At 37.8% G+C, this 12,067-nt stretch overlaps 1 protein-coding gene and 1 long non-coding RNA gene across 2 annotated transcripts; both read right to left on the bottom strand.

Moving 5' to 3' along the window:
- Positions 1-6,323: 6,323 nt before the first annotated feature.
- On the bottom strand, positions 6,324-7,825 carry LOC140137559 (uncharacterized). Its single transcript, XR_011856865.1, has 2 exons — positions 7,431-7,825; positions 6,324-6,628 (listed from the first exon to the last, which is right to left on the bottom strand). It is a non-coding gene; the product is annotated as an uncharacterized lncRNA (long non-coding RNA).
- A 1,858-nt stretch (positions 7,826-9,683) lies between these two features.
- Positions 9,684-10,403, bottom strand: LOC140137112 (uncharacterized). The gene has a single exon (XM_072158769.1). It carries the CDS (start codon positions 10,401-10,403, stop codon positions 9,684-9,686), a length of 720 nt encoding a protein of 239 aa, XP_072014870.1.
- Positions 10,404-12,067: the final 1,664 nt, after the last annotated feature.

Genomic DNA, 12,067 nt, shown 5'->3' with positions numbered 1-12,067 from the left:
AGATTGGAACCGCCGGCCGAGTTTTGATTTCATCCCTAAAATAAATCAAAATAAAAAATAAAATAAAGTGTCCATTTAAAGTACAAAACTTTGTTAAGACAGTCTTCTGTTACCCAAATCGGATACTAGATAAAATTTGGAGACAGGTTGTTATAGTTCTGTTGTAAAATTTGGCAAGAAACATACATCGTCGGTCGCATCACATATTGATCTATTCGACGCTTTTTGCTTTTCGAGAAAATCGCGATTGAAAATTCTGTTGTTGGATATGGTTTCATACTTACTTATTTCAGAATATCATTTTCTCGACAGGGTATTTATATAAAGAAGAGACTTGGAAGTTTCATTTTGGTGTAATTTACATGTCTATCATTCAAGCATAATTGTTTTATATGGTGTTAAACTTATAGCTCTGTATGTGAAACGATTTTGTTTTACTCTGTTGCTACATGATGCTACAGTTTCCTTATACGTATAGATCTCTCAGTGATGCGCGTAGTAGTTAACATCTCTGAATAGATCTATATGTGATGCGTTGTTCACCGTATAGATCTGTATGTGATATACGTACGTGAATGGGTATAAGACAAAATTAAAAAAGCAAATAGACCCAAATCAAAGTTTTATATCTCATTAAAAGAAAGAATTAAGGTATGTAAGTTGGTGGATTAGAAGAGCTCCAAAACATATTGCTGCATGCCATTTTTTTCTCAAAAAAGTAAACAATCTCAAATAGAACCGTATGTGATGCAACCGACGGCATGTATTTAAAGATTTACGGTACATGGTTACATGATAAATTATCTTGAGATAAATAAGATAATGTTATTATTTGGTCGAGTTGTAGGTTAAGGAATAAACATATTATTTGGTTGATTGAGTAGATTAGAAGTAAATACATTAAGGTGTTGTGTATAGGTCACAGAATCGTAGCCAGCCTTGTGTGCAGCCAGTGCAAGATGGAATTATCGTTCCGTTTATATTCAACATGTTCATTTCAAGGGCGGTGCAATAATTATATTGGCCCCGGAGATGCAAAAAGAAAGGAACAAACAATATTTGACAGGGCAAAGCAGTGCGGAAATACGATTTTTGTCAAAAGCGGGATGGGCAAGATATTTTTGGCAGGTCCGGAGCAAAGAGATTTTGGCACACATTTATGGAGTATATAAAGGCCCTGTAAAACAGTACAGAAATGTTCTAATATGCACACTTTTCTGCTTTCTATGCTCGCATTATAACGACCATTTAAGGTTTGCAAATTGGTTTCACAAATATTTGGCATCTGCATGGGTTGGGGTTGTCATCCGGGAGGGGGCAAGGGTTTTTTTGCAATGGGGAGCGGGGGCAAGCATTTGGCAAGCCATTTTGAAATTCCACCGGGAACAGATAATTATTGCACAGCCCCTAGTAGAGCCCATTGGTATCACAGATGACTCAGTTGGCAAATTTCTTCAAACAGACCGGTTGCTTCATTTCTATTTTCACCGTTTCACTTTGATTTTGAATTTTGAGCTCGTTTTGATTTTCCAATATTCTGATAGCGTTGATTTTAATAACTTTTGATCTTCAAAATTGACGAGCCCATTCTGCCCTGGTTACGTCTCTGATATGTTAATAAGATAAGTCGCCTATTAAGATAATATTTCGTATAAATTATGTACATATTTTATGAGTGTGTATTAGGGTGTCAGCTGTAAAAATGTTTCTTTTTTATATCTAAAATATGTACTAAATATCTAAATATTGTATAATATAAACATTTGCTTCTTTTGCGGAAGTAAATATTGTACCTATAATATAACATTGCATCTTTTCAGTGGCGTAACTCCTATGCGCTCTGAGGGACCGCGTCACGGGGAACCGGGCTAAAGGGGCACCCAGGCCTGGATACCCTTTAGACACGATAATATTTTGTTATAGGAAAGAAGTGGAAACCTTTACCGACCAACACAAAAACATTGCGCGCATTGGAACATAAATTGTCATTTGAAAGACCGAAATTCAACTTGATATACCAAATTATTGGTATTTATGCACATTTCCGCGCGCTCGCGCGCAATTGTTTTAGGAAGAGGGGTATTTTGTATTCTTGCCCTGGTTGCCACAACCCCTAGCTACGTCACCATGGTCACTGCAGCTATAGTTGACGAATCTTCAAAAGTAAAGACATTGGAGAAGATGAAAACATTTTTTTGAACTTGAAGTTCATTGAAACATGAAATAAATTTGATCTGAAACACTATTGGTAAGTTATTCGGTAGGTCTATGGCTTTCAATACCAAAATTGATTAGCTCTGCACCATGCACACTAGGGTGGGGCGAAAAACACTTCATTCTCGGATCGACTTGGAACTCTCGGATAATTTTACTGGGGTACATACTAGTATTGTGCTGAAATATCAGTAAGATCGAAGCATGTTTCACTCAGACAGTAGATGTTCACAAATTCCCTACTTTTTGCTATTTCTTACTTACTGTATAACTCTATGTAGAGAAATCAGTAGAAACAATCTGGGAAAAGTAGGCATTCAGATGCCACCCTAACCAATATTAAACACTTTGGGTAGTTTGTTTGGACCTTCTACGACATCACCAAATAGCAAGCAGTCTCCAATTGGTTAGCATTATTTTTGCTAAAGACACGTATGTAAGTTAAATATTAATGATATTTGAGTTGATATATTAAGGGTAGGGGTAGCATTATGGAGCATTTTCCCAGTTATACTCAGTCAAATTTCCCAAATGTGTTATTGTTGCATAGATATGAACTGCAGCATTGCAAAAATAGTCGTGCTTATCAACCCAACAAATCCATGCAGAAATTCACTGAGGTGACGCACCTCACTGTACTACGTTTCTTATTCAGATTTTAATAAAGGAATACATACTCATTAAAATTCTGCTTGTCCCCCAAAATGTAAATATCTATATTTCGTGAAATTTATGCTTGAAATGACGCCGGCTGCTCTGATTTTGGCTTCAGAATTCGGCAGCTTTACACATACGATCTTGCCGTGACGTCACATGTTTTAGGAAAATACCGTTGTGTTGATGATTTTTTTCGTAAAAGGAACGGTCACTGATGATATCAACAAACAATCGTCGATCGAAAGGTTTTAAATACGGCAAAGAACGAGACAAAATTGCTTGCTATTTGAAGCTTTCTCTTCGTTAATTAAATGATTTAGCTTTCTTTTCAACCAAGTGGAGTGATGAATAATAAAGCGACAATATATTTGCTGTAAAGCACATACCCAGGTTGCTTTTTAAGCTTACTAAAGTTACTCCAGTTCGTGGCATGCAGACCAGTCTCAATGACGTCTTTTTTTTTTTTGCTTTAAATTATAGAAATGAATTAAATGGTGCATCTCAGCTCTCGGGTATCGACCGTATCATACAATTTCTCATAAGCTTTCATTCACCAAAAATTACAATCATAGCTTGGTATGGTATATTGTACAAACTGGAATGTTATTGTGTAGGCAACTAGAGCACTAAAGATGATGAAAGATTTGAGAGAACTATGGTGCTGCAGACTTGGGTATCGGCTTTTCTGTCCAAACATGACAAATTGCTCTGTTCCAAGTATTTGGCCCCTTGTAAAATCCAGTATGTATGGTCTCGGGGCAGGTTTATGTACCATTGAGATCAATAAGAGGCATAAAGCCGTAGCCCTTCTACTACTCAAGTTTGCAAATCGATAGAACCTGGGCCTATTATAGAGACGATTCGCATGCTTTTTTGTAGCTTTTGCCCCATTTTTTAACTTTGGCCGGCCCACTTTCTTGCCCTTGCTATGCGACTCGAGCTGACGTCCATGTCAGCAATTTTCTGATTTTCTTTCGAAGCACTACATGACATCTGCCAATGCTCGTTCTATATTATTATCGTTCAGAAAAAGTTCATGACACTACTACAAATTTTGTTTGCTCGATTTCACACTTCCACACAGATGCATAAAAAGACCTTGCAATGTACTTGTAGAAATTATGTACTGCTGATGGAACAATATATTTTTGGGACAAATGAAGAGGGACAAAAAACCTTGCAATCGTTAATATCAACAGATTATACCCAAAAAATTACAACACAAATTAAATTATAAGTTCACACAGGACTTGAAAGTTTTTCAATTTTTATTTCATAGCAATCATTGTGGTCTTAATTACATGAACATGTACCCGGAATTAGCATCACACGAGTATTATGACTACAGAGCTCAAGTTACTTGCACTACTTTATAGATATTAATGTATGGTCCATCATTTGGTGGGGGTGGAATTTAAAAAACAAAAAAATTTGACAAGTCTGAACCTGGAAGATACTCTCAATACTTCCTGATTGAAGCCAGACGAGATGAATAGAAATAAAAATTGAGGTGAAAATGTCAGGTGATTTGTTTTTGTCCCACTGATGAGCAAAAAATCCCCATACACTGTTTTTTAAACTTTAAGGGTATACAAAAGAAAAATTGTGCAGTCGGAGGTAAAAAAGGAAAGCTGCCTTATGCGGCAAAAACAATATATTCGGTCCGAAACCAAACCTCCATTACCCCTGGAAATGATCTATTGGTGCGAATCTTAATATTGTTTGGTGAAGCATTTTGGGGCACATAAGATATTTCAGGGGAGCATGAATCTAAATGGAAGTTTGGATTTGATAATTTTTATTTCTATACAGATTTGGGTGAGGGATTTTTATCTCTTCAGAGGGACGATTTTTTCATCTCACTAGGTGGGTGAAGATTAAGGGTATACAATTGGAAATATAAAGATATCGCTACCAAATGTTGCAAAAACAAAATAAATTGCCTCAATAGGCGGCAACAATTCCACACTACTCAAACTTCCATGCCACCCTAGAAATCAAATGGTGTGCCCCTTATCATTTTTGGTGGCGCATTTAGGGGTGCTCTGAGATAAAAACAATAATGAAAATAAAATTAGATTCTTTATGCCCAATTTTTTACATTGGTCTCGATATGAGTTTTAAAATATTGAACTCTCGTCCAATATTTTTAAATTCAAATACCTCGACCAATAAATATGGGCTCAAACGATCCAATTTTATATCCGAGCTGGGCGAGGGATTTTTTCATTAACTTGTGGGGCAAAAAAAAATCTGTTTCACTAGGTGTGGAAAAAGCTTAATTTCATTATTTTTATTCAATTATGGCTCTCACCAATTCCCGGTACCTGAGTTCCAGCCCTTCTTGGTGGCGACTTGGCCTACCAGGTCAAAATTCACAGGTCAAAGTAATTTGAAAAAAAAAACAGGTCCTAAATTACTTGTTATTCAAGGTTGTAAACCAGAGAAATACTGCTACTTAAAAAAATGGTAATTTTTTTTTTCAAAGTTGGATTTAAAGTTTTTTATCCAAACTAGCAATGCATGCTAATTCAATGTTTCCCTGCCTGTTCAATAGAAGCTAAAGTAATTAAAATGTACAACTTTATCCAACTTTGAAAAAAATAGCACTTTTTTTGTAGAAGTATTTCTCTGGTTTACAACCTTGAATAACAAGTAATTTATGGCCTATAATTTTTTTTTTTTATTTTTGGAAAAAAAAATTGTTCGGATTTTTAAATTTTTGGGTACCCTATTCCTGCCCGAAATTCGATCGGGTACCTGAGTACATATTTACCCATTAGGTGAGAGCCATACATTCAATAATAATCTTTCTCATAATCATTTGTCACATGAAGAGTATGACAAGTAAGTACACAAAATTCTGTACATTTTCAACAATGTATAATTATTTTCATTATTACACATTCATTGTTTTTACATAAATTGGAGCTTATTCTTTTTCTCTGGATACATTACAGCAGAGTGCTGACCAGTGGCGTAGCATTGTAGGGGTACAGGGGGCACGTTAAGTTGTAAATCAATTGCAAAAATTTAGAAAATCCCATACATGTAGGAAAATAGCAAAAAAAACCCGGTGCCCCATATGATGACCCACGCTACGCCACTGGTGCTGACAAGTATGCATGTGACTAAAAATCGACTAGGGTGCATTCGACTGACAAAATTTGCGAGACACCAATTTATTTATAAAGGACTCTGGTGTTTTAAAAGTTCACAATCACAATGCACCTCTGACCCCTTTTATTTTAGAGAATTGAAGTTTCTTGTCCATAAAAGATGTATATACGATTTGCTGGTAAATTATTATAGCATTCGCAAAGTACATGTACACCATCCATTTTTTTTTCATCTGGGAGAAAAGGTGAATGCGAAGTTGAAGACATTGGAAGTATAAAGCCGTCCACAAGCAAAAACATTCATCTCCGTTCAAACAAATAATTTTTTGGGGGGGTTTTGTTTGGATCAACCGATTTTTAATGACTTGTGGTGGGCTAATTTTGCAGTTTTCATGACCCAAAGATATATTGTAAATTGTCAACACATGTACGTCGGACAGCTCGTACTTCATGTAGCAAGTATTCATAACATCTTGGTCTTGTCGGGTTTTGGCCGTCTTGTTGGTTCTTGGCCGTCTTGTTGGTTCTTGGCCGTTCTTGTTTGGTCTTCATGGCCGTCTTGTTGGTTCTTGGCCATCTGGATGGGTCTTGGTCGTCTTAATGTCTGGATCCTCTTGTGTATCTTGCAAGTTGTGTTTCTGTTCATAAAAAATAAAAAAAAAAAAAAAGGGATTTAATTACGATCCAGCGAATAATGCAAAGAATATTACATTTCAGATGTATTTTAGTTCGCATTTAATTTCCAATTTAGTGCAATGTACATGAATTAGTATTTACTGTACATTCATGGATCATACACCGCAGAGTACAGACTCTCTCATTTATGTGATCGAAGAATAACAGGGGTTGAGTTTTGAATATAACAGGCCTGCTTTAAATCGTACAATAATTTTTGGAAATGTCAAGGTGGGTTGTCAGGTGTGCTATTAATTGCACTCAGTACAGACGTGCTTACGAACTGAAAAAATCCATGCAGAATTTCACTGAGCCTGAGGTGACGCACCTCACTGTACATGTCTTATTCAGATTTCAATAAAGGAATACATACTTATTTTTATTGATGCAATCTCATGTGACGATGGCATCTTCCTGATTTTGTGATGAATAACATAATTCATAAATTTCAATCAGATCTATGTAGGCTACGGAAGCCATAGCCATGATAGCAGGCAGTGGCACTTCATCATTATATTAAAGGAGTCCTAACTAAAAAGGATTGCTAAATTAGTCATGCTACATTGTTGGAGAAGGCTCAAAACAATATTGAGACCCCATCCATGCATCTACATACACATGATCATGTTCGTGGCGTTGTTTATGTTGACACATGTACATCATGATGATGATGCATGTCATTGTCATTGTCACGTCGCCGGCCATGCATGTTCGTGGTTGATGTACTTTCGTAAGCTTATATCAATTATTAATAATAAAACAAACCTGCAAGACGTTTCTTCTTCTTTTCTTCTTGTTGTTCAAATCTCCTTATCTTGCTAACAACATCGCAGAAAGTTTTGTAGCATTTGTTTGTAGTGATACCCAGCGAATGGTGGTTTCGGTATATCAATGCCTGTTTCCGTGAGATCAAAGCCTGCTCGTGATGAAACTTCCTTCGCTATTTCTCCTTCTTTCACGTCAAACTTCACCCAAGATCTTGCACATTCTAGGAATATATTCCATCCTTTATCTGTACATTCCTTTATGACCCCTTGATATCTTTATTTTCATACACAATGCATGTTTTTTTGCCATGCGACGATTCTTCGTCTTCACTGGAAGACGCCATGTTTACCATAACTTGTTTATTGGATCGAGGCTGCAATCACTTCCGCATTCGCGATCCCGTGTGCATACAGTGCTATATGAAATACACGTGTAGCGCTCATAATCCAAAATTAATCGGGACTAACTGTTCAAACACTTTCCGATGGTTAAAAAAAACGGGTTTTTTATTCGAATGTAAGTTCATACGTGCTGGTAATAAACAATTTCCAAAAGTTTAAACTGACTTTCAGCACAAAAATTCACTAACCTTGAATTTTCGATGTGTGACACACATCTTCATCAGAAGAAGTCCTAAGATGTTGTGATGGACTTGCCCTTTTGTTGATCATTGGCAACTTTTGGTCTAATGAGGGCGTTGTATAAGGTTGGCAATTCCAGTCCTTGATCGCGATTTAGTTCTGGCGATTTCTTCTTGATCTGGAGGGCCTCCCGCACTAAACGGGGGTACTCTCTATCATCCTTGGCTAACACCTTTGTGGATTCCCAGTCGATGTTGTGGTGAGACTCTGTTTTGTGCTCTGCAACAGCAGAGGGTTTGCGGCTGGGGGCAGTTGACTTGTGCTCCTTCAGTCTATCTCCGAGTTGTCTACCTGTCTGGCCGATGTATGAACTTGTACATTCGCCGCAGGGTATCTCGTAGACCACACCTGATTTTTTCTCAGTTGGAGTGGGATCCTTAGGTGCGACTAATAGTTTTCTCAGCGTACTGTGCGGTCTGAAGCTTGTAGCAACACCGTAGGATTTGAAAATACGCTGGAGCTTCTGTGACAACCCCTCTATAAAGGGTAGGGTGATGTAGGTCGACGATTTCTTTCCCTCTACTTGGTTGGCATTAGTAAGAGGGTCAGGAGTGTTCTTACTTTTGTCCTTAGCTTTGGCTAAACCGAAAGTCCAATTGTGGTAACCACAACGTCCTAACGCGGACTTGATATGTTCAACTTCCTTCACCCTTTCCTCGGGGTCTGTCACCGCTATTTCAGCTCTGTGAAATAATGTCCTGATGACACTTAATTTGTGAGCGATGGGATGGTGTGAATCAAAATGGAGGTATTGATCCGTATGTGTAGGTTTTCTGTAGATGGAGATGCTCACGGATCCGTCGGCGTTTCGCAAGACTTTGGTGTCCAAAATGCAAGGAATCCGTCCACTTCCGGTTCGCTGGTGAATTTGATATGCGAATTCTGACTGTTGATATGTTCGGTGAAAATTTTCACATCAGTTTCGCGAATGATAACGTAAGTATCGTCCACATAACGAAGCCACACGGAAGGTTTGACAGGTGAATTGCGTAAAGTGGTGGTCTCAAAATGTTCCATGTACAGGTTTGCGATAACCGGACTGACCGGGCTGCCCATAGCACAACCCCCACATTGTTGATAAAATTGTCCTCGGAAAACAAAGTAGGTAGTACTGAGGCAAAATTCCAAAAGTTGTATCACTTGGTCAGCCGTGAGATCTGTCTTTTCTTTCCAGCTGGTGTCCTTCTTTAATAAATCCTTCACTACATCTACCGCGCTCTCCACAGGGATACTCGTAAACAAAGCTGATACGTCGTAAGAAATCTGGATTTCACCCGGCTTGAGACACAAGGTTTTGATGCGCTCAACAAAAGATTCAGTGTTCTTAATGTGATGTTCACTTTTACCAATCAGCACGTTCAAAATCTCTGCAAGATACTTAGCGGATTCATATGTAACTGAATTGATGCTTGAGACAATTGGTCGAAGCGGAGCTCCCTCTTTATGAACTTTTGGTAGCCCATAAAACGATGGCACACAACATGATGAGGGGTATAACTTGGAGTACTTATATTCCGACAAATTACCCTCCGACTTAAAGTCTTTCAGTATTTTGATAAGCTTATTTTGGTAGGTCTTAGTAGGATCTTTCTTAAGCTTACCATACGTGTCACCACTTGTCTAACAATGCATTGATCTTCTGATCATACTGTTCAGGGTCAAGAACAACAGTAGCCCTGCCTTTGCCTGCAGGCAAGATGGTAATGCTACGATCCTTTCTTAGCTTGTATAATGCATCACGTTCGTCTTTAGAGATGTTATTTTTTGGTGGTTTAGCAGATTTCAATGCTCCTGTTACACGAGCACGCAATTCCGCCGCCGAATCGTAATCAATACGAGTGGTCTTATTGTATTGAAGTCGCTTAATCGCGTATTCAGTCTCAGTGATAATATCCTCGACCGGTATATCCTTCGGTGACGGGGCAAAATTCAATCCTTTTTGCAAAACAGAAACCTCCGCAGTGCTCAAATTCCGCGAGGATAAATTCACAACCCACTTATCCTTGTTAAAGTTGGTATCCTTGGTCGAATTTCGCATCCATTCCGGCGATAATTCCAAGTTTTCGGTGGGTGATTTTAATCGCTCAAGCTTCCGAATTTGGCGCTGTTTGACCGCAGTGTGTTCGTTCAATTGCGCACGCTCCGTGAACTCACTCACACGATCAAAATCCGGGTCATTTAAATGTCCGCGTAATTCAGATTTTATTTCCTCCTTTCTTTCGCTCAACTGGACGATTTTCTGGTTGTTCTGGCGAATCCTTTCATTCAAAAGAGCTCTTTCTGCGTGTCTCAGAATAATATTAGCCTTAATTCGTCGTCCGTATTCCATAGTGGCGTATAGTGGGGCGCCGCGAATAAACAACTTTTCGAGAAAATCGGGTTTGAAGAAATGCCAATTTAAAATCGAGTTGTGTAAATCAGACATTCATTATATTTTGTAAATGATGTGAAATTTCTGTAGTAAACTAAATAGATTTTATTGTTATATATTTTTCTAAATAAATAAATACATACTATTTCTGGGAAACTGAAAATAAAACTATACGTCACTATGGAAAACGAACAAAACGCAATACCCTACCTAACGTTAACCGTACGCCACCTCGATCGCCGTGTAATCCCTATGGCGTTACTTTTCGTCGTTCGTATTCCATAGTGGCGTATAGCTCCGATAGGTGTACGCCACTATGACATACGATTTTTTTCATTTTTGCCGATATTTCATAATTATAAAATGTGTATAAAAAGTGGCGTATGGTCGATACGCCACTATGGAATACAAAAATGTCACTTTGTAACTATACGCCACATTTAATTAATCAATTACTAATTAATTAGCTAATTGTGACTGATGAGACTTAGAAAAAATGAAAGAGAACATCATTAAAAACATATGTGCCAATTTTCAAAAAAATGACCAAAAATCACTATACGCCACTATGGAATACAGCCGACGTTATGTCCTTTCACACACGATGATAAACGAAGGCTTTTTGGCGTGATGTGAGAGTTAAAACAGCACAGATTAAATCGAAGATGGTTCCGATATCGCGCGACTTTCCTTGCCGTCCTCTCAAAAGTTCTGACAGAATTCAGGCAATCCTTGCCATAAATTTGTCCAATACTCGAATGTAAGTTCATACGTGCTGGTAATAAACAATTTCCAAAAGTTTAAACTGACTTTCAGCACAAAAATTCACTAACCTTGAATTTTCGATGTGTGACACACATCTTCATCAGAAGAAGTCCTAAGATGTTGTGATGGACTTGCCCTTTTGTTGATCATTGGCAACTTTTGGTCTAATGAGGGCGTTGTATAAGGTTGGCAATTCCAGTCCTTGATCGCGATTTAGTTCTGGCGATTTCTTCTTGATCTGGAGGGCCTCCCGCACTAAACGGGGGTACTCTCTATCATCCTTGGCTAACACCTTTGTGGATTCCCAGTCGATGTTTTTCATTCATTTTTGAACAAACCGGATAGTTTTACGCGTGGGGATAAACATGATTGCAATTTGTACATTTTTAGAAAAATTATCATGGACAGATATCGTAGTAGAGTTTAGTGTGCCACTCAAAATAACGCTAGAAGCAGAAGGAAGCCAGTCCAAAATAAATGATATATGATTTTCGGCTATCCATGTTTTGACCAGAGGTAAAAAGGTCACACAGCCTTGAAAATTACTACAAATCAGGCGTCACATGACCCTTTAACCCCTGGTTAAGTCAAAGCTGCTCTAAAAACATATATCATGTATTATTTTAAAGGTCACATTTCAAAATTGTAATTTTAGAATGATCATTACGACATTCTAAACATATTACATTGTTATCATCTAATTTGGGGTTAAGGGATAACATCCGGTCTTTCAAAAAATACATAAAAACGTAGTAAAAAGTAGTACAGAGTTGCGACTTGCGTTTACATTGACCTTAGCTGGTTCACAAAAGTTAAATTCCTAATAGGGGTCAAAGGTCATTTAGGGGTCATTTTGC

This window comes from Amphiura filiformis, chromosome 17 (assembly GCF_039555335.1).
Source record: "Amphiura filiformis chromosome 17, Afil_fr2py, whole genome shotgun sequence".
Lineage (NCBI taxonomy): Eukaryota > Metazoa > Echinodermata > Ophiuroidea > Amphilepidida > Amphiuridae > Amphiura > Amphiura filiformis.
The sequence above is the reverse complement of the archived record's forward strand: the minus strand, read 5'-3'. Positions and strand labels throughout refer to the sequence as shown.

Excerpts from the sequence above, each read along its gene's own strand:
- LOC140137112 (XM_072158769.1), bottom strand. The coding sequence starts at position 10,403 with ATGGAATACGGACGACGAATTAAGGCTAATATTATTCTGAGACACGCA.